Source organism: Blennius ocellaris, assembly GCF_963422515.1.
Source record: "Blennius ocellaris genome assembly, contig: SCAFFOLD_294, whole genome shotgun sequence".
NCBI classification, from domain to species: domain Eukaryota; kingdom Metazoa; phylum Chordata; class Actinopteri; order Blenniiformes; family Blenniidae; genus Blennius; species Blennius ocellaris.
In genome coordinates this window covers 12,501-31,398 of record NW_027662002.1, presented here as the reverse complement: position 1 = coordinate 31,398, position 18,898 = coordinate 12,501, and the positions used below count along the sequence as shown (strand labels likewise).

The following is an 18,898-nucleotide window of genomic DNA, read 5'->3' as shown; positions in this document are numbered from 1 at the left end:
GATGAAGGCTCCTCCGTGACTCACCACAATGCAGCTCATCCACTGATCCAGTCTTGATTGGGACTCTGGTCGGCGCTCCACCGACCGGCCCGGCGCTCCACTGACCCGGCGCTGCACCGACCGACCCGGCGCTCCACCGACCGACCCCGCGCTCCACCGACCCGGCGCTCCACCGACCCGGCCCGACGCTCCACCGACCCGACGCTCCACCGACCCGGCGCTGCACCGACCGACCCAGCACTCCACCGACCGACCCGCCGCTCCACCGACCCGGCGCTCCACCGACCGGCCCGGCGCTCCACCGAACCGGCGCTCCACCGACCCGGCGCTGCACCGACCGACCCAGCACTCCACCGACCGACCCGGCGCTCCACCGACCCGGCGCTCCACCGACCCGGCGCTCCACCGACCGACCCGGCGCTCCACCGAACCGGCGCTCCACCGACCGGCCCGGCGCTCCACCGACCGGCCCGGCGTTCCACCGAACCGGCCCGGCGCTCCACCGACCCGGCCCGGCACTCCACCGACCGACCCGGCGCTCCACCGACTGACCCGGCGCTCCACCGAACCGGCCCGGCGCTCCACCGACCGGCCCGGCGCTCCACCGGACCCGCAGCTGCAGGCGGCGCCGGGAGCATGAGCGTGGGCAGGATCAACCGCTACAGCATCGTGTCGTCCGAGGAGGAGGGCCTCCGCCTCACTACCATGCATGGCATGAACGGCTTCGGCAATGGCAAGATCCACACGCGCCGCAAGTGCCGCAACCGCTTCGTCAAAAAGAACGGCCAGTGCAACGTCCAGTTCGCCAACATGGACGACAAGTCGCAGCGCTACATGGCCGACATCTTCACCACCTGCGTCGACATCCGCTGGCGGTGGATGCTGGTGGTCTTCACCCTGGTGTTCGTGGCGTCCTGGCTGGCCTTCGGCCTGGCCTTCTGGGTCATCGCCTTGCTGCACGGCGATCTGGACAACCCGGCCGGCGACGACAACTTCACCCCCTGCGTCCTGCAGGTCAACGGGTTCGTGGCCGCCTTCCTGTTCTCCATCGAGACCCAGTCCACCATCGGCTACGGCTACCGCTGCGTGACGGAGGAGTGCCCCGTGGCCGTCTTCATGGTGGTCTTCCAGTCCATCGTGGGCTGCATCATCGACTGCTTCATGATCGGGGCCATCATGGCCAAGATGGCGAGGCCCAAGAAGCGAGCGCAGACGCTGCTGTTCAGCCACAACGCCGTCATCGCCATGCGGGACGGGAAGCTGTGCCTCATGTGGAGGGTGGGGAACCTTCGCAAGAGCCACATCGTGGAAGCCCACGTCAGGGCGCAGCTCATCAAGCCTCGCATCACCGACGAGGGCGAGTACATCCCCCTGGACCAGATCGACATCGACGTGGGCTTCGACAAAGGCTTGGACAGGATCTTCCTGGTGTCGCCCATCACCATCCTCCACGAGATCGACGAGGAGAGCCCACTCTTCGGGATCGGCAAGCAGGACCTGGAGACGGCGGACTTTGAGGTGGTGGTCATCCTGGAGGGGATGGTGGAGGCCACGGCCATGACCACGCAGGCTCGCAGCTCCTTCTTGGCCTCGGAAATCCTCTGGGGCCACCGCTTCGAGCCGGTCCTGTTCGAGGAGAAGAACCTCTACAAGGTGGACTACTCTCACTTCCACAAGACCTACGAGGTGCCGTCCACCCCCCGCTGCAGTGCCAAGGACATGGTGGAGAACAAGTTCCTGGTCCCCAGCTCCAACTCCTTCTGCTACGAGAACGAGCTGGCCTTCCTGAACCGCGAGGAGGAGGAGGAGGAGGAGGAGGAGGAGGAGGTGGGAGGAGGTGGCAGCAGGGCGCTGGCCAACCTCAGTCCAGACCGGAACAGCCGACATGAATTTGAACGTTTACAGGCCAGCAGGGCGCTGGACCAGAGGTCCTACCGGAGAGAGTCGGAAATATGACCTCTGCCCTCTGGCCCGGGGTCAAAGGTCAAACACTTGATCAAAGGGTAAAAATGCAGAGCAATGCAAAGTGCCATAGGAAGAGCTGACTACTGTGAAGAGTGTGAGACGAATAGGACACCAAACAGGGACTGAAGTGGAAGGACTGGGACGTAGTGGGACGGCGGAGACACTGTGGTGAGGGACGTCCACTACCAGAAGGACTGGGACGTAGTGGGACGGCGGAGACACTGTGGTGAGGGACGTCCACTACCAGAAGGACTGGGACGTAGTGGGACGGCGGAGACACTGTGGTGAGGGACGTCCACTACCAGAAGGACTGGGACGTAGTGGGACGGCGGAGACACTGTGGTGAGGGACGTCCACTACCAGAAGGACTGGGACGTAGTGGGACGGCGGAGACACTGTGGTGAGGGACGTCCACTACCAGAAGGACTTGGACGTAGTGGGACGGCGGAGACACTGTGGTGAGGGACGTCCACTACCAGAAGGACTGGGACGTAGTGGGACAGCAGAGACACTGTGGTGAGGGACGTCCACTACCAGAAGGACTGGGACGTAGTGGGACGGCGGAGACACTGTGGTGAGGGACGTCCACTACCAGAAGGACTGGGACGTAGTGGGACGGCGGAGACACTGTGGTGAGGGACGTCCACTACCAGAAGGACTGGGATGTAGTGGGACGGCGGAGACACTGTGGTGAGGGACGTCCACTACCAGAAGGACTGGGACGTAGTGGGACGGCTGAGACACTGTGGTGAGGGACGTCCACTACCAGAAGGACTGGGACGTAGTGGGACGGCAGAGACACTGTGGTGAGGGACGTCCACTACCAGAAGGACTGGGACGTAGTGGGACAGTGGAGACACTGTGGTGAGGGACGTCCACTACCAGAAGGACTGGGACGTAGTGGGACGGCTGAGACACTGTGGTGAGGGACGTCCACTACCAGAAGGACTGGGACGTAGTGGGACGGTGGAGACACTGTGGTGAGGGACGTCCACTACCAGAAGGACTGGGACGTAGTGGGACAGCGGAGACACTGTGGTGAGGGACGTCCACTACCAGAAGGACTGGGACATAGTGGGACGGCGGAGACACTGTGGTGAGGGACGTCCACTACCAGAAGGACTGGGACATAGTGGGACAGTGGAGACACTGTGGTGAGGGACATCCACTACCAGAAGGACTGGGACGTAGTGGGACGGCAGAGACACTGTGGTGAGGGACGTCCACTACCAGAAGGACTGGGACGTAGTGGGACAGTGGAGACACTGTGGTGAGGGACGTCCACTACCAGAAGGACTGGGACGTAGTGGGACGGCGGAGACACTGTGGTGAGGGACGTCCACTACCAGAAGGACTGGGACATAGTGGGACGGTGGAGACACTGTGGTGAGGGACGTCCACTACCAGAAGGACTGGGACGTAGTGGGACAGTGGAGACACTGTGGTGAGGGACGTCCACTACCAGAAGGACTGGGACATAGTGGGACGGCAGAGACACTGTGGTGAGGGACGTCCACTACCAGAAGGACTGGGACGTAGTGGGACAGTGGAGACACTGTGGTGAGGGACGTCCACTACCAGAAGGACTGGGACGTAGTGGGACGGCTGAGACACTGTGGTGAGGGACGTCCACTACCAGAAGGACTGGGACGTAGTGGGACGGTGGAGACACTGTGGTGAGGGACGTCCACTACCAGAAGGACTGGGACGTAGTGGGACGGTGGAGACACTGTGGTGAGGGACGTCCACTACCAAGGACCAGGACACAGGAAATCCTTCCTCCTTTAGAGAAACTTGAATCTTTTCCACCTGGTCTTTGAGTTGAGAGTTTATTGAAAGTACATAAAGAAAAGTATTGTAAGAAAACCTAATAATCAAGTCTTAGATGTAAATACATTTCAGAGCGAAGCTACGTTTTGTGTGCAGAATCAGTTTCACAAAAAAAAACACCTTTTGAAAAACAGTTGCTCTCATTGTTTCTGGCCACAACCTGAAGAATGGCGTCACAAAGCTTCTCTCGCTCTGATTGGCTGGACACACTGAAGGTTCCTGCACTGCAGCGCTCAGAGGCCACGATGGCGCCGAGAACCGCAGAACCGCAGAACCGCAGAACCGCAGAAGCACCCGGTCTGGACGTTCAGATGAGGCTGTGCTGCATTCAGGACCGGCGAGGACAGAAAACAAACTGAAGACTGTTCTTGACTTCCTCGCAGTCGCAGTGAAACATGAAGACTCAGTCTGACCAGTGAACGGAGAGAAACGCTGAGTCAGCATGGAGTCACGACCAAACGTTCACAATCCCAAGGTCAGTTTACATTCAATGACAAAGAAAGCACTTTAAAGCGAAGCTTCACTTTTGTAGAGCCCAAATGGAAGTGAAGGGAAACATTTCAAATGAATCTATGCACAAGAACCTTCTGCAGCTCGGGAACCAATCAGGTTCCGTGTGAGCAAATATTGGTGAATCTCAACGATTCAGTCAATCCTTAAAGTTTATGAACATATTTGTTTTGTTTTTTCTTATTAAACAATGAAATCTAATTGAAGAGTTACTTTCAGTAAATTGTACAAATCTATTTATTTAAGTATTGAATGAATGCAAGATATTTTTGTTACTGTAAGTTATTGGCCAAAAACAAGTGATCCTGAGTACTGAAGTAAAAGTACTAAAGTACTAAAGTGAAATGTTAAACAAGCACATGATGACGACACCTTGTCTGGTTAATAAAGTTAGAAATGAATTTCAAAGAGTTCCTGTAGGAACTTTTCGTTTTGTTCCAGACGAGTCGTCCGTGTTTCAAAGTAAATGAAAAATGATTCAGAGCTGGAGAGAAAAGTTTGTACTTCATACATTGAAAACAAGGACGATCTGTTTTCAAGGCCTGGAGCATCGACAACATGTCCCACGGTTCCTTCTGGGCGTTCCTTCACGTTCCCGGGACAATAAACACACGTTCCGCTGCTTGGATCAACAGCAGGTGAAAACATGGCGGCAGGACGAGGATCACATCGACTCCAGGCGCTTTTTTACTCACAGATTGAGATTCCTGGGTTTTGAAACCAAAGTACTGAAGCTCCGACTTCACGTCTCAGTTCATGGTCGTTTCTCCACAGACACTTTAGCTCGCCACTGGGAATCTCTCTGAAAGTGCTAAAGTCTCCAGTTTAGCTTGAACATTCTTTTAACCAAGAAAGATTTAAAAAATCTGCAGAGGAAATGAAATATTGTTTATATTTCCACAAGTTTAAAACTCCACAGTTTGACACACTGAAGTATTACACGTTTTCCTGGTGGATATTTGATGTTTGATGCCTGGAGTCAGGATCTCTCCAGTTCACCCCCTCACCGCTGCACCGGTGGAAAACTCCACTATCAAACCATGAAACGGTTGAAATGTTGGTCACAATGACTGGAACTTTCCTCACCGCCGCTGAACTAGTAGAAGTTTGAGTCGATAGCAGTTCTTAGTCAACAGTAGCTTTTGGAGAAGGTCGTAAAATGAGGCTTCTTTTTGTTTTCCTGGCGAAGCGAAGAATTCTTTCACCGGCCCTGAACACGTACGACGGCCGTTACCTTCTGGGAAGGTTCCTCCTCCGCTTCCTCGCTTCCTCGCTTCCTCGCCTCCTCGCCTCCTCCGCCTCCTCGCCTCCTCGCCTCCTCGCCTCCTCGCCTCCTCGCAGCAGAAACACTGAAGTGGAGAGTTTCTCTCACTTCTACTGAATATTTGCTTCCAGACTGTTTGAGCGTCGATGTTTCCCACCTGAGCCCTTAAAGGAGAAGCACACTAAAGTTTTAGCAGAACATAAAGAGTTTATAGTGTAAAAAGCATCGCGATGTTATGAAATGATGCTCGGAAGCAGCCAGGCTGAACAAACCTGCTTATTTTTATACAAAGTTCTTTTTGATAGAATACAGCAATCATCTGTTTATACCAGCGTATGAAATCACTATCAAGAGGCGAAATATCTTTCTTGTCTTAGTTTTCGATGATGTCATGTTTTTCTCTGTTCATGGTTTCACAGGTTATTTCTCTTAAAGGGATCAATTGGAGAAAAACAAAACAACCTTCGACCTCTGTAGAAGTCTTCCTACGTCCAGCAAACTGTCTTCTGGGCTTTTGATTTTAACTTCAGAGTCATTAAGTTATTCAATTAAAAAACTAATTGTGAAAAACAGGTTGTTGTTGTTGTTTGTTTTCTCCGTCAGTGGGTGGAGTCGATCACTGGACCAGGCTGCTTCACAACGTCTCCAGGGTCACATGACTCGCTGGCCTTCAGCCAATTATTCAAGAAGGTTCATTCATTAATCAGCGCGACACACAAACAAGCAGCAGGCCGGAGGCGGAGCAGAAACCGACGTAGCGACACTCTGATGGAGGAAAACCTCCGGCGTCACACCGTCACTGCTGACGGAGACGTTCTGATGTTTACTTCAGGGAATTTCTGCACAAACGCAAAGAAAACAACAAATACATCAGAACAAAGATCGTCTCTGTCGAGTTTCTGTAAACTGTCGGTTGGATTTTCTCCCAAATGTAAAATTGGAACAGGTCATTTTTTTTATTGTGTTTTTTCACTGGAAAATCTAGAATCTTCATTTGGAATCTTAAAATATGGACGACGTATGGATATGGATGATCTGCTGAAGTGTGAGGATTTATTGAGACGCTGCAGAAAACCTCAAACTCTCTTTAATATTTGTGAGGCGAGTTTGAGTGGAAACAAACCGCCGACCCTGAAACTCCACAAGTCCTTCCTCTTACGACTTGTGTGGATTTACATTATAGATCATTCTAGATTCCATGAAAACGTTCCGGCTCACTGCAAACCTGGAACAGAAGAGGAAGACGCTGATCAAATCTCTTCATTACATGTTCAGGTTGTGTGTTTGCTGGCAGACTGAAGGTTTGGGGGGGCAGCAGGACTCCCGGAGCCTCCGACTGGACCCCGGCTGGCGCTGACAGATTCCACCTGACTGCCGGCCCTGCAGGCCTGCGGGCTTTGTTCCAGATCCGTTCTGGATCAATAATGCAGGTTGGGCTGACGAGTGTCGGATTAACATGCCGGCCCCGTTGTGCTGAGCTCAGGTCCCAACCGGGGCTCCACCGGCCCCCGTTGTGCTGAGCTCAGGTCCCCCCCGGGGCTCCGGCCAGGCTTGATGATGTAACGCAGAGCGAGGCCTTTGTGTGGCTGGGCGTCGCTCAGGAAGAGGAACCGTGACGCTCTGGGATCAGACCTGGAGACCAGACCTGGAGACCGGACCTGGAGACCGGACCTGGAGACCAGACCTCAAGACCAGACCTGAGGATCAGACCTGGAGACCAGACCTCAAGACCAGACCTGGAGACCAGACCTGGAGACCAGACCTGAGTGTCTTCTGATGTCCAGCTGCTGTCGAGGCGTCCCAGGATTAGACGTCAAGGGGTCTTGGATGACTGAGAGCACGTCAACATAACGGTCCTGCCAGTGAGACGGTGATGTGGGTCTGGGTCTGGGTCAGGGTCAGGGTCAGGGTCAGGGTCAGGGTCAGGGTCAGGGTCAGGGTCAGGGTCAGGTCAGGTCAGGGTCAGGGTCAGGGTCAGGTCTGGGTCTGGGTCAGGGTCTGGCTCGGCCAGGCTCTTATTGACATGAAGTGAAAACACAAACTCCCATCAGGGCCCTGGTCTGAACTCAACAAGCTGCTTCATCAGTCTGCCTTCAGGCTCGTAGCACGAAACCCTGGTGGCGGCCTGGCGGAGGCCGTTGCCACGGAAGCGTCAGGAGAGAGAGAAGAGGGCGAACGAGCGGCCGAGGAGCGATGCTCAGGACAAACACTGAGACGAGGATCAGAACTAAAGAACAACAGCAGCTGAGACGTTTGGCTTTTCACCGAACGTTGTTCTGTGGTGGAGACGTGGAGTCTGGGTGACGTAACAGCCGAGTGACGGAGGCTCCCGGGGGGCCGTCCTCCTGTGATCCAGCTGAGCCCTGGACTCCCTGACGGAGGACGAACAGCGTCGCACCTCCTGGACTCCCTGACGGAGGACGAACAGCGTCGCACCTCCTGGACTCCCTGACGGAGGACGAACAGCGTCGCACCTCCTGGACTCCCTGACGGAGGACGAACAGCGTCGCACCTCCTGGACTCCCTGACGGAGGACGAACAGCGTCGCATCTCCTGGACTCCCTGACGGAGGACGAACAGCGTCGCACCTCCTGGACTCCCTGACGGAGGACGAACAGCGTCGCACCTCCTGGACTCCCTGACGGAGGACGAACAGCGTCGCACCTCCTGGATCTCCTGGAAGCCATTAGGCCAGCAGAGCCGGGGGGGCGGGGGGCGGGGGGGCCGGGGGGGCGGGGGGCCGTGAAGACGACTCATAATTAATGCAGCAGCCTGAACTGCCGCTGACACTGAGATGAGGGAAAGTGTGTTGAAGCGGCTAAATTAAGCTCCTCGGTGTCAAACCTCTGCTCTGCTGAGGAAGTGGCAGTTGGTCCTGTGAGGTCGTGGCCCCGGGGCCGAAGCCCTGTGACGTCGTGGCCCCGGGGCCGAAGCCCAGGTTCCTGACTGAAGAGCCGTGATGTGAGGAGAACGGTTCTGTGTCGTACATCAGACGAGCAGCGGAGCGTGAAGGAGATCAACGCCAGCCAATCGATTCCCTGCTCAGTTCAAGTGGCCCATGATGGCGCAATTATGACATTTTACATCAAATCCTTCAGTTGTGTGGTTTAGTGACTTTCCTCCTCATTAGTTTGATCTTTAATCCTGCTTCTTATGTGTTTCAGTAGAAAACCATCAACTCCTCCACTCCTTGTCTCACTTCTCTTTTCTTCCAGCAGAATGTTTGAAGTATGAGTTGCTTCTTCGTAGGGCTGCTGAAGGAATGTCAGTTTAACGGTGACGGGGATTGTGCCAGGACCTGGACCAGGACCTGGACCAGGACCAGGACCAGGACCAGGACCAGGACCAGTATGAATGGATCGAGTGTTTTGGTTTCAGTCCAGGCGTTTCGCTGACTCACCGTCACTCCTGAAGCCGTTTCTGATTCTCTGGATGTGAGTTTCTACGTCTCCCTGTTGTGACGATCCAAAAACCAAAAACCTTCTAGTCACGTGAAATGGTGGTTGAGAAGGAGCTTGACTCGACTCCAGAGAAAAATAAAAATGAAGGTTTGCAGGTTGTCTCTTTGGGTGAGGTTCCCGTTTATTGTAACAAAAAACGATCAAGGTAAATAACAAAACCGAAATGACCAGGTTTCCTTGTTCCCCTGCTCTCGGTCAAACTGTTTCCCCGCCACCATTCCACTCTAATGAACTCCCTGATCTTCAGCAGCTGCAGGGAAACACAACAGAAACAACACTGCCCCTTGTGGTGAAGAGTAAAACACAAGCACAACAAAAGAGAATGGCTCCGACACTCCCAGTGTCTCCACAACAAACTGCAGCATAACTGACGGAGCAGCAGCTACACCCAGGGCGGAGCAGAATGAAGCATCAAACATGGCGACACAGTAAAGTTCCTCCAGTCGTCCATGGAGGGACGAGAGGGAGGGACGAGATGGAGGTACGAGAGGGAGGGACGAGATGGAGGGACGAGATGGAGGGACGAGATGGAGGGACGAGAGGGAGGGACGAGATGGAGGTACGAGAGGGAGGGACGAGATGGAGGGACGAGATGGAGGGACGAGAGGGAGGGACGAGATGGAGGGACGAGAGGGAGGGACGAGAGGGAGGGACGAGATGGAGGGACGAGATGGAGGGACGAGAGGGAGGGACGAGAGGGAGGGACGAGAGGGAGGGACGAGATGGAGGGACGAGATGGAGGGACGAGAGGGAGGGACGAGAGGGAGGGACGAGATGGAGGGACGAGAGGGAGGGACGAGATGGAGGGACGAGATGGAGGGACGAGATGGAGGGACGAGAGGGAGGGACGAGAGGGAGGGACGAGATGGAGGGACGAGAGGGAGGGACGAGATGGAGGGACGAGAGGGAGGGACGAGATGGAGGTACGAGAGGGAGGGACGAGATGGAGGGACGAGATGGAGGGACGAGAGGGAGGGACGAGATGGAGGGACGAGAGGGAGGGACGAGAGGGAGGGACGAGATGGAGGGACGAGATGGAGGGACGAGAGGGAGGGACGAGAGGGAGGGACGAGAGGGAGGGACGAGATGGAGGGACGAGAGGGAGGGACGAGATGGAGGGACGAGAGGGAGGGACGAGAGGGAGGGACGAGATGGAGGGACGAGAGGGAGGGACGAGAGGGAGGGATGAGGTGGAGGGACGAGATGGAGGGACGAGAGGGAGGGACGAGATGGAGGGACGAGAGGGAGGGACGAGATGGAGGGACGAGATGGGGCCTGAGGGGACAGGAAGAGGACACTCATTTCCTGCCTCTCAACCCGGTAATGGCCTGGCCAGCCTGGAGGCGCTGCAGCGTCTCGGAGGAAGAACAGAAGCTGTGAAGGGAACATGGGATTAAACATCAATCATGAATTGTGAGTTTAGCTTCCATCACTTCCTTACAAACGATCCTCTGTGATTTTCATGAGCTCATTCATGCTTTATTCACCTGATCAGACCTGAATGCATCACTGAAACACACCCTGACAGTAAAACAAGAGATGAATTCAGCTTGAGGCTGCTTGTCGCCCAGCATGGTGCCGCCAGGGCCACAGGTCATGTGACTCAAACCTTGATTGTGAGAGTGAGACAGGCAGGCGTTCAGCTGAGTGGCAGAACTCAGAGGACGTTCAGGAAGAGGCAGAATTCAGAGGACGTTCAGGAAGAGGCAGAATTCAGAGGACGTTCAGGAAGAGGCAGAACTCAGAGGACGTTCAGGAAGAGGCAGAACTCAGAGGACGTTCAGGAAGAGGCAGAACTCAGAGGACGTTCAGGAAGAGGCAGAACTCAGAGGACGTTCAGGAAGAGGCAGAATTCAGAGGACGTTCAGGAAGAGGCTGAATTCAGAGGACGTTCAGGAAGAGGCAGTACTCAGAGGACGTTCAGGAAGAGGCAGAATTCAGAGGATGTTCAGGAAGAGGCAGAACTCAGAGGACGTTCAGGAAGAGGCAGAACTCAGAGGACGTTCAGGAAGAGGCAGAATTCAGAGGACGTTCAGGAAGAGGCTGAATTCAGAGGACGTTCAGGAAGAGGCAGAACTCAGAGGACGTTCAGGAAGAGGCAGAACTCAGAGGATGTTCAGGAAGAGGCTGAATTCAGAGGACGTTCAGGAAGAGGCAGAATTCAGAGGACGTTCAGGAAGAGGCAGAACTCAGAGGACGTTCAGGAAGAGGCTGAACTCAGAGGACGTTCAGGAAGAGGCTGAATTCAGAGGACGTTCAGGAAGAGGCAGAACTCAGAGGACGTTCAGGAAGAGGCAGAACTCAGAGGACGTTCAGGAAGAGGCAGAACTCAGAGGACGTTCAGGAAGAGGCAGAACTCAGAGGACGTTCAGGAAGAGGCTGAATTCAGAGGACGTTCAGGAAGAGGCAGAATTCAGAGGACGTTCAGGAAGAGGCTGAATTCAGAGGACGTTCAGGAAGAGGCAGAATTCAGAGGACGTTCAGGAAGAGGCAGAATTCAGAGGACGTTCAGGAAGAGGCAGAACTCAGAGGATGTTCAGGAAGAGGCAAGAAGCAGTTTAGTGGAAGAGTCCAGAGGTAATAACACGTTTCAATAGCAGAGCCTGTCTGTCCATCAGTGAAGTCATGAGAACGGATCCTGAGACATTACAATACCTCCGCCGTCCCCCGAGGGACACGGCTCTGCTAATGTACCCCCCCCCCCCCCAGCCACCCCCGGCTACGTCCCACCAGAACAACCCTTCCCTCCGGTCCCAGGACTCCAGGACTCCAGGACTCCAGGACTCCGGCCCGGACCCGGCTGGCTCTGTCTCGGGTGTCACACAGAATGGACGTCTTTGTTGTGGAGACGCGATACAGGAGCTTCCTGGCTGGTTTTCATGTGAGAACAGTGTCTCTTTGAAACCCCAGAAGAAAGGAGCGTGGAGGAGGGGTGGCAGGAGGAGATTCTATATAGAGCTACACTCGGTAGAGCGCAGAGCTTCGCTTGTATCGATCGATATGGAAATAGTCTGTCGGGACGTCACTGTGTGAAACACTGAGCATGGAGCGTCTCCATGGCAACCGAGGCTGATCTCCTTTGACCTCCTCTCCCATCCACTTTGAATGGAAACACGTTTGTTGCAGGTTTTTGGGATTCATTCAGAAACGGTTCGCCGCTGACGTCAAAAAACAATCTAACCGATTGGTTCCTTGGATGATGAAGATGATAAATCATCCCCAAAGATTTCAATTTGGAAAAAGTTGGTAAAAGACACACATACAAATCAATACACGACGAAGACACAACCACAAAGGTAATTCAATATACCACTCAAATTAAATGAAGTGTTTGAAACCAATGGATCTGCGTTTTGGAAAGAAGAAACAGAACCAGCTACTTTTTAACCTCAAAATAAAGAAGTGCTCTACCATGCGTCCATACATTAATATAAAACAGGGAAAATTGTAAAATAATTTGAAAATGTTCAAGAATTCCACATACTTAAATCAGACCTATGTTAGTTTCTTCCAGCTCAGTAGAAAACAATCAGATGCCTCCACATTGTTCAGACTGAACTCAGATACACAACAGGTTGACTGGAGGCCACTTCTTGTTTAATTCATCATTATTCTGCGTTTATCGTGGAGTTTCACACGTTTGGCTTCAAGTTAAAGTTTCTATTTGCCTAAACTGGGTTTTTGTCGACACGCAGGCTGCAGGTCAGATTCACAACCTGGTGAATAGCGACACCCTGCGTCACAGCCGCGACGCTTCTCTGGGCGCGAGCGGAATTCAACCAACCAGCGGGCAGAATACTGCCACGTCACCACGTCAGCCAATCAGCGCGCACGTCGTTCATCTCAGAATGACGCCCTCTGCGTTGTGAAGCTTGGAGGCTCTGTAAACAAATACACTTTTCGATTAAATACGCTCGAGAGTGCAGGTAAGAGTACGTTTGTTGTAACGCAGAGTAACTCGTTACTTCTCCCTTCTCTGACGAGTAAAAGGAATTCGGCGCGGGGCAAATAAAGACCGTGTTTAATGTAGACGCTAATGAATGGCAGAGGCTAAAGCTAGCTGGAGGCTAACGAGTATCGTAGGCACATTAGATTCCCGTTTAAAGAGTGACGGAATGGTGATATTCAATTCAATAAGCTTTATTGTCATTGTACATGGTACAACGACAGTGCGGTGTAGCTCCAGTAGACACACAGTAGAACACAGTAGACCCACGATGGAACACACAGTAGAACACAGTAGACCCACGATGGAACACACAGTAGAACACAGTAGACCCACGATGGAACACAGTAGACACACGATGGAACACAGTAGAACACAGTAGACCCACGATGGAACACAGTAGAACACAGTAGACCCACGATGGAACACAGTAGAACACAGTAGACACACGGTGGAACACAGTAGACACAGTAGAACACAGTAGACCCACGATGGAACACAGTAGAACACAGTAGACCCACGATGGAACACAGGCAGCCGTTCTCACATTCAGCATCACCTTCCCCTCAGCAGACACCAGATGTACAGAATAACCTGAACGTTCAGCTCTCACACACCCTGGTGACTGAGGACGTGAGGACATTAGTGCAGGAAGGTAAAAGAACCCGTGCAGTGCAGGCTGTACTACCTGGACATACAGAACCTGCTCCTTCAGGTTCCTTGGCTGAATGAGTGTGTGGTTTGAGTCCAGGTACATGTTCATGCACAGAAATAGAATATTGCACCCAGTCTGAGGTAGTAGTTGTTCAGTGTTCAGTGCGGTGATGGCCTGAGGGAAGAAGCTGTCTAGTCTATTGGTCCTGGTCCTGATGGACCGGTACCGCCGGCCTGAGGGCAGCAGTTCAATGTATATATTCTATATTCCAGTATATGTGTTGATGTGAGGTGTGTGGTGGCTGCCGGCAGGATGAAGGTGGTGAACCTGAAGCAGGCCATCCTGCAGGCCTGGAAGGAGCGCTGGAGCGACTACCAGTGGGCCATCAACATCAAGAAGAACTTCCCCAAGGGAGCCTCGTGGGACTACCTCAACCTCGCAGGCTGGTTCTGGCTCTGACACTCTTTCCCTCATGTCAGGCTGGCTGTGGCTCTAACCCCCCCCCCCCCCCCCCCCCCGTGCTGTTTCAGAGGCCCTCATGGAGCAGGCGATGATCGGCCCTTCGCCCAACCCTCTCATCCTGTCCTACCTCAAATATGCCATCAGTTCACAGGTGAGGCCGGAGCAGAGACACAAACCCTCGTTGTTTTGTGACGTCCTGAAGACTTTCCTGTCTCTTCCCAGATGGTGTCTTACTCCAGTGTCCTCACGGCCGTCAGCAAGGTATTTTAACCGTTGATGACAAATAAACTGCTAATTTGTCGTTGACGATGGCAAGACCGTCACAGTTCTGCCTCTTCTCATTCTAGTTTGATGACTTTTCCCGGGAACTGTGTGTGACGTCTCTGTTGGACGTCATGGACATGTTCTGCCATCGTCTCAGGTGTGTCCACTGGATCCACGCTTGTGTAGGACGAGGCTCCGGCAGGACAGTCTCGTTCTCCAGCACTGTGGCGTCCAGACGCTGGCCGGAACGTTCTGGGGGGGTTTGAGGTTCTTCCTCCGGTTCTGGGGGAGTTTGAGGTTCTTCCTCCGGTTCTGGGGGGGTTTGAGGTTCTTCCTCCGGTTCTGGGGGGGTTTGAGGTTCTTCCTCCGGTTCTGGGGAGGTTTGAGGTTCTTCCTCCGGTTCTGGGGGGGTTTGAGGTTCTTCCTCCGGTTCTGGGGGGGTTTGAGGTTCTTCCTCCGGTTCTGGGGGGGTTTGAGGTTCTTCCTCCGGTTCTGGGGGGGTTTGAGGTTCTTCCTCCGGTTCTGGGGGGGTTTGAGGTTCTTCCTCCGGTTCTGGGGGGGTTTGAGGTTCTTCCTCCGGTTCTGGGGGGGTTTGAGGTTCTTCCTCCGGTTCCCTCCCAGACTGAAAACATGCATGAGGTTAATTGGTGACGTTAAATTACCCCTCAGTGTGAATGTGTCTCTGTCCTGTGATGGACTGGAGACGTGTCCAGGCTGGAGACACTGGAGACGGGTGTCCAGACTGGAGACGTGTGTCCAGACTGGAGACGTGTCCAGACTGGAGACACTGGAGACGGGTGTCCAGACTGGAGACACTGGAGACGTGTGTCCAGACTGGAGACATGTCCAGGCTGGAGACACTGGAGACGGGTGTCCAGACTGGACACGTGTCCAGACTGGACCCTGCCTTCGCCACCGCCAGCTGGGATTGGCTCCGCCCCCCCCCCCCGCACAGCATGAAGCGGTTTAGAAGGTGGACGGATGTTTTGACGTGTCCTCACGTGCTGCCTGTCCTCTGGTCCAGCTGCCACGGCAAGGCGGAGGAGTGCATCGGTCTGTGCCGCGCGCTGCAGGGCGTGGTGGTGTGGCTGCTGCAGGGCTGCGCCTGCTACTGCGACAAGCTGAGGGAGGGGGGGCCGTCCAGCGGCACGGAGGCCAGCCTCAGGGCCTGCCAGGGCCGCCTGCACTCCCTGATGACCAGCCCCAAGAACCGAGCGCTGGTCCACATCGCCCGCCTGGAGGACCAAGGTAGGGGGGGGGGACTCTGGCTTTAATGATACTTTAACCTGGAGGACCAAGGTAGGGGGGGGGGGGGACTTAATGACACTTTAACCTGGAGGTGTCACTTTTAGTTATGTCTCTTTGGACTTGTTGAATTGATTCTGGCGGCGGCGTCCTGACGGCGTCGTTCTGACGGCGTCGTCCTGACGACCTCGTCCTGACGGCGTCGTTCTGACGACCTCGTCCTGACGGCGTCGTTCTGACGGCGTCGTCCTGACGACCTCGTCCTGACGGCGTCGTCCTGACGACCTCGTCCTGACGGCGTCGTTCTGACGGCGTCGTCCTGACGGCGTCGTTCTGACGGCGTCGTTCTGACGGCGTCGTCCTGACGGCGTCGTCCTGACGACCTCGTCCTGGCGGCGTCATTCTGACGGCCTCGTCCTGACGGCCTCGTCCTGGCGGTGTCGTCCTGACGACCTCGTCCTGACGGCGTCATTCTGACGGCCTCGTCCTGACGACCTCGTCCTGGCGGTGTCGTCCTGACGACCTCGTCCTGACGGCGTCGTTCTGACGGCGTCGTCCTGACGGCGTCGTTCTGACGGCGTCGTTCTGACGGCGTCGTCCTGACGGCGTCGTCCTGACGACCTCGTCCTGGCGGCGTCATTCTGACGGCCTCGTCCTGACGGCCTCGTCCTGGCGGTGTCGTCCTGACGACCTCGTCCTGACGGCGTCATTCTGACGGCCTCGTCCTGACGACCTCGTCCTGGCGGTGTCGTCCTGACGACCTCGTCCTGACGGCGTCGTTCTGGCGTCGTCGTCCTGACGGCGTCGTTCTGACGGCGTCGTTCTGACGGCGTCGTCCTGACGACCTCGTCCTGACGGCGTCGTCCTGACGACCTCGTCCTGGCGGTGTCGTCCTGACGACCTCGTCCTGACGGCGTCGTCCTGACGGCGTCGTTCTGACGGCGTCGTCCTGACGACCTCGTCCTGACGGCGTCATTCTGACGGTGTCGTCCTGACGACCTCGTCCTGACGGCGTCGTTCTGGCGTCGTCGTCCTGGCGGCGGCGTTCTGACGGCGTCGTTCTGACGGCGTCGTCCTGACGGCCTCGTTCTGGCGGCGGCGTTCTGACGGCCTCGTCCTGACGGCCTCGTCCTGGCGGCGGCGTTCTGACGGCGTCGTTCTCGGCCCTCAGGCTCCTGGAACAACGTGGAACAGGCGGTGCTCAAACTGACGGAGGGCCTGGGCGCCGTCTCCAACCAGACGCTCCGGGCCAAGGTGGAGGAGAGCGTGTCGCTGGTGAAAAGGTGTCGTGGTCACAGAACAAGCTCGTGGTGGCTCCGGCCGGCTTTAACTGGGTTCTGGGTTGTGGGTTCTGTCCTCAGCGTTCCTCTGATGCTGTCGGAGCAGAGCGAGGCGCCGCCTCACGCCTCCTTCCCCTCAGTCCACGCCTTCATCATGCTGGAAGGAACCATGAACCTGACCGGCGAGACGCAGCCGCTGGTGGAGCAGCTGATGATGATCAAGAGGATGCAGGTGAGCCGGGTTCTACGGAGAACGTGTCACATGGAGGAGGAACCCTGGAAGACTTCCTTTAGCAATCCTGTGAGCTGGGTCCTGGTGGAGGTTCTGGAGCTCCACCAGGTTCACACCTCCGGGACATTTATGGTCCAACGTCACCTCCAGTGTTTCTGGAGAACGTCTGCACAGAGAGAACTGCAGGCTGAATGTTCCTGCAGTTCTCTCTGTGCAGACGTTCTCCAGTGTTTCTGGAGAACGTCTGCACAGAGAGAACTGCAGACTGAATGTTCCTGCAGTTCTCTCTGTCCAGACGTTCTCCAGTGTTTCTGGAGAACGTCTGCACAGAGAGAACTGCAGGCTGAATGTTCCTGCAGTTCTCTCTGTGCAGACGTTCTCCAGTGTTTCTGGAGAACGTCTGCACAGAGAGAACTGCAGACTGAATGTTCCTGCAGTTCTCTCTGTGCAGACGTTCTCCAGTGTTTCTGGAGAACGTCTGCACAGAGAGAACTGCAGACTGAATGTTCCTGCAGTTCTCTCTGTGCAGACGTTCTCCAGTGTTTCTGGAGAACGTCTGCACAGAGAGAACTGCAGACTGAATGTTCCTGCAGTTCTCTCTGTGCAGACGTTCTCCAGTGTTTCTGGAGAACGTCTGCACAGAGAGAACTGCAGACTGAATGTTCCTGCAGTTCTCTCTGTGCAGACGTTCTCCAGTGTTTCTGGAGAACGTCTGCACAGAGAGAACTGCAGGCTGAATGTTCCTGCAGTTCTCTCTGTGCAGACGTTCTCCAGTGTTTCTGGAGAACGTCTGCACAGAGAGAACTGCAGGCTGAATGTTCCTGCAGTTCTCTCTGTGCAGACGTTCTCCAGTGTTTCTGGAGAACGTCTGCACAGAGAGAACTGCAGACTGAATGTTCCTGCAGTTCTCTCTGTCCAGACGTTCTCCAGTGTTTCTGGAGAACGTCTGCACAGAGAGAACTGCAGGCTGAATGTTCCTGCAGTTCTCTCTGTGCAGACGTTCTCCAGTGTTTCTGGAGAACGTCTGCACAGAGAGAACTGCAGACTGAATGTTCCTGCAGTGGTCTGAACTAGAACATTAAAGCTCCAGACTTCAGGAAGAGCGTCTCTGTGTTTCTGTCAGAAGAAACGACGTGAAGCAGCTTTTAGTTCCTCAGTGGAACAAAGTTCCTGCTGAAATCAATCTTGAACCTCTTTGATCTCATCAGGATTTTCAACGAAACCAAAGATTTTACTTCTTTAGTTTCCTTGACCTTAATGAAACATCCACTTTATTTATTCTCCATTTAATGCTTTTTTTAAATGGTTTCTTTTCTCGACGTGTATTTATTGGGTTTTAACGGAACATTTTATAACACACAACAGTCAAACTCTAATAATCCCCCCAAAGGCAACAGAAACACAAAGGAACAGAAAACAGAACCTGAGTACCGACATTACATGATCATACAGGATCAGTTCAGGACTTTACACCTTCAAGTTTCCAGAGTTCTCTAAAGACCCAGACTGGAGTCCAGATCTCTGAATTGGACTGACTTCTTCTTATTCAGCATGTTGACGTTTCAAGGACAAGACACGTTCTGGTTCTTTCGGCCACGACGTCCTGAACGTCTGAAATCTTGGACTAAACAGAAATCAGTACTTTTCTTCTCTTTGCTGTTTAGCAGACCGTCCTGGAAATGGACGAGGAATACAAAGGTCTGGATTCAGGGTCACCTGAGGAATGCATTTTAGAACTTCACTCCAGAACGTTGGTGTCTCAGGACGAAGGTTCTGGAATGAAG

The 18,898-nt window shown here is 54.5% G+C and overlaps 2 protein-coding genes across 2 annotated transcripts in view; both read left to right on the top strand.

Annotated features, from left to right (window-relative positions):
- Nucleotides 1-636: 636 nt before the first annotated feature.
- LOC308148445 (ATP-sensitive inward rectifier potassium channel 12) lies at nucleotides 637-1,956 on the top strand (the record flags this gene model as incomplete). The annotated part of the gene is made up of 1 exon (XM_080521910.1): nucleotides 637-1,956. The coding sequence occupies one exon, from the start codon at nucleotides 637-639 to the stop codon at nucleotides 1,954-1,956; it is 1,320 nt and encodes a 439-aa protein (XP_080378036.1).
- Nucleotides 1,957-12,872: 10,916 nt separating this feature from the next.
- med24 (mediator complex subunit 24) overlaps nucleotides 12,873-18,898 on the top strand; it is a 16,731-nt gene continuing 10,705 nt past the window's right edge. The window contains 8 exon segments of the mRNA XM_080521911.1: nucleotides 12,873-12,956; nucleotides 13,943-14,073; nucleotides 14,162-14,244; nucleotides 14,316-14,354; nucleotides 14,441-14,514; nucleotides 15,382-15,605; nucleotides 16,774-16,885; nucleotides 16,964-17,114. Of these exon segments, the coding sequence (XP_080378037.1) occupies nucleotides 13,944-14,073; nucleotides 14,162-14,244; nucleotides 14,316-14,354; nucleotides 14,441-14,514; nucleotides 15,382-15,605; nucleotides 16,774-16,885; nucleotides 16,964-17,114 (813 nt within the window). The 5' untranslated portion in view covers nucleotides 12,873-12,956; nucleotide 13,943.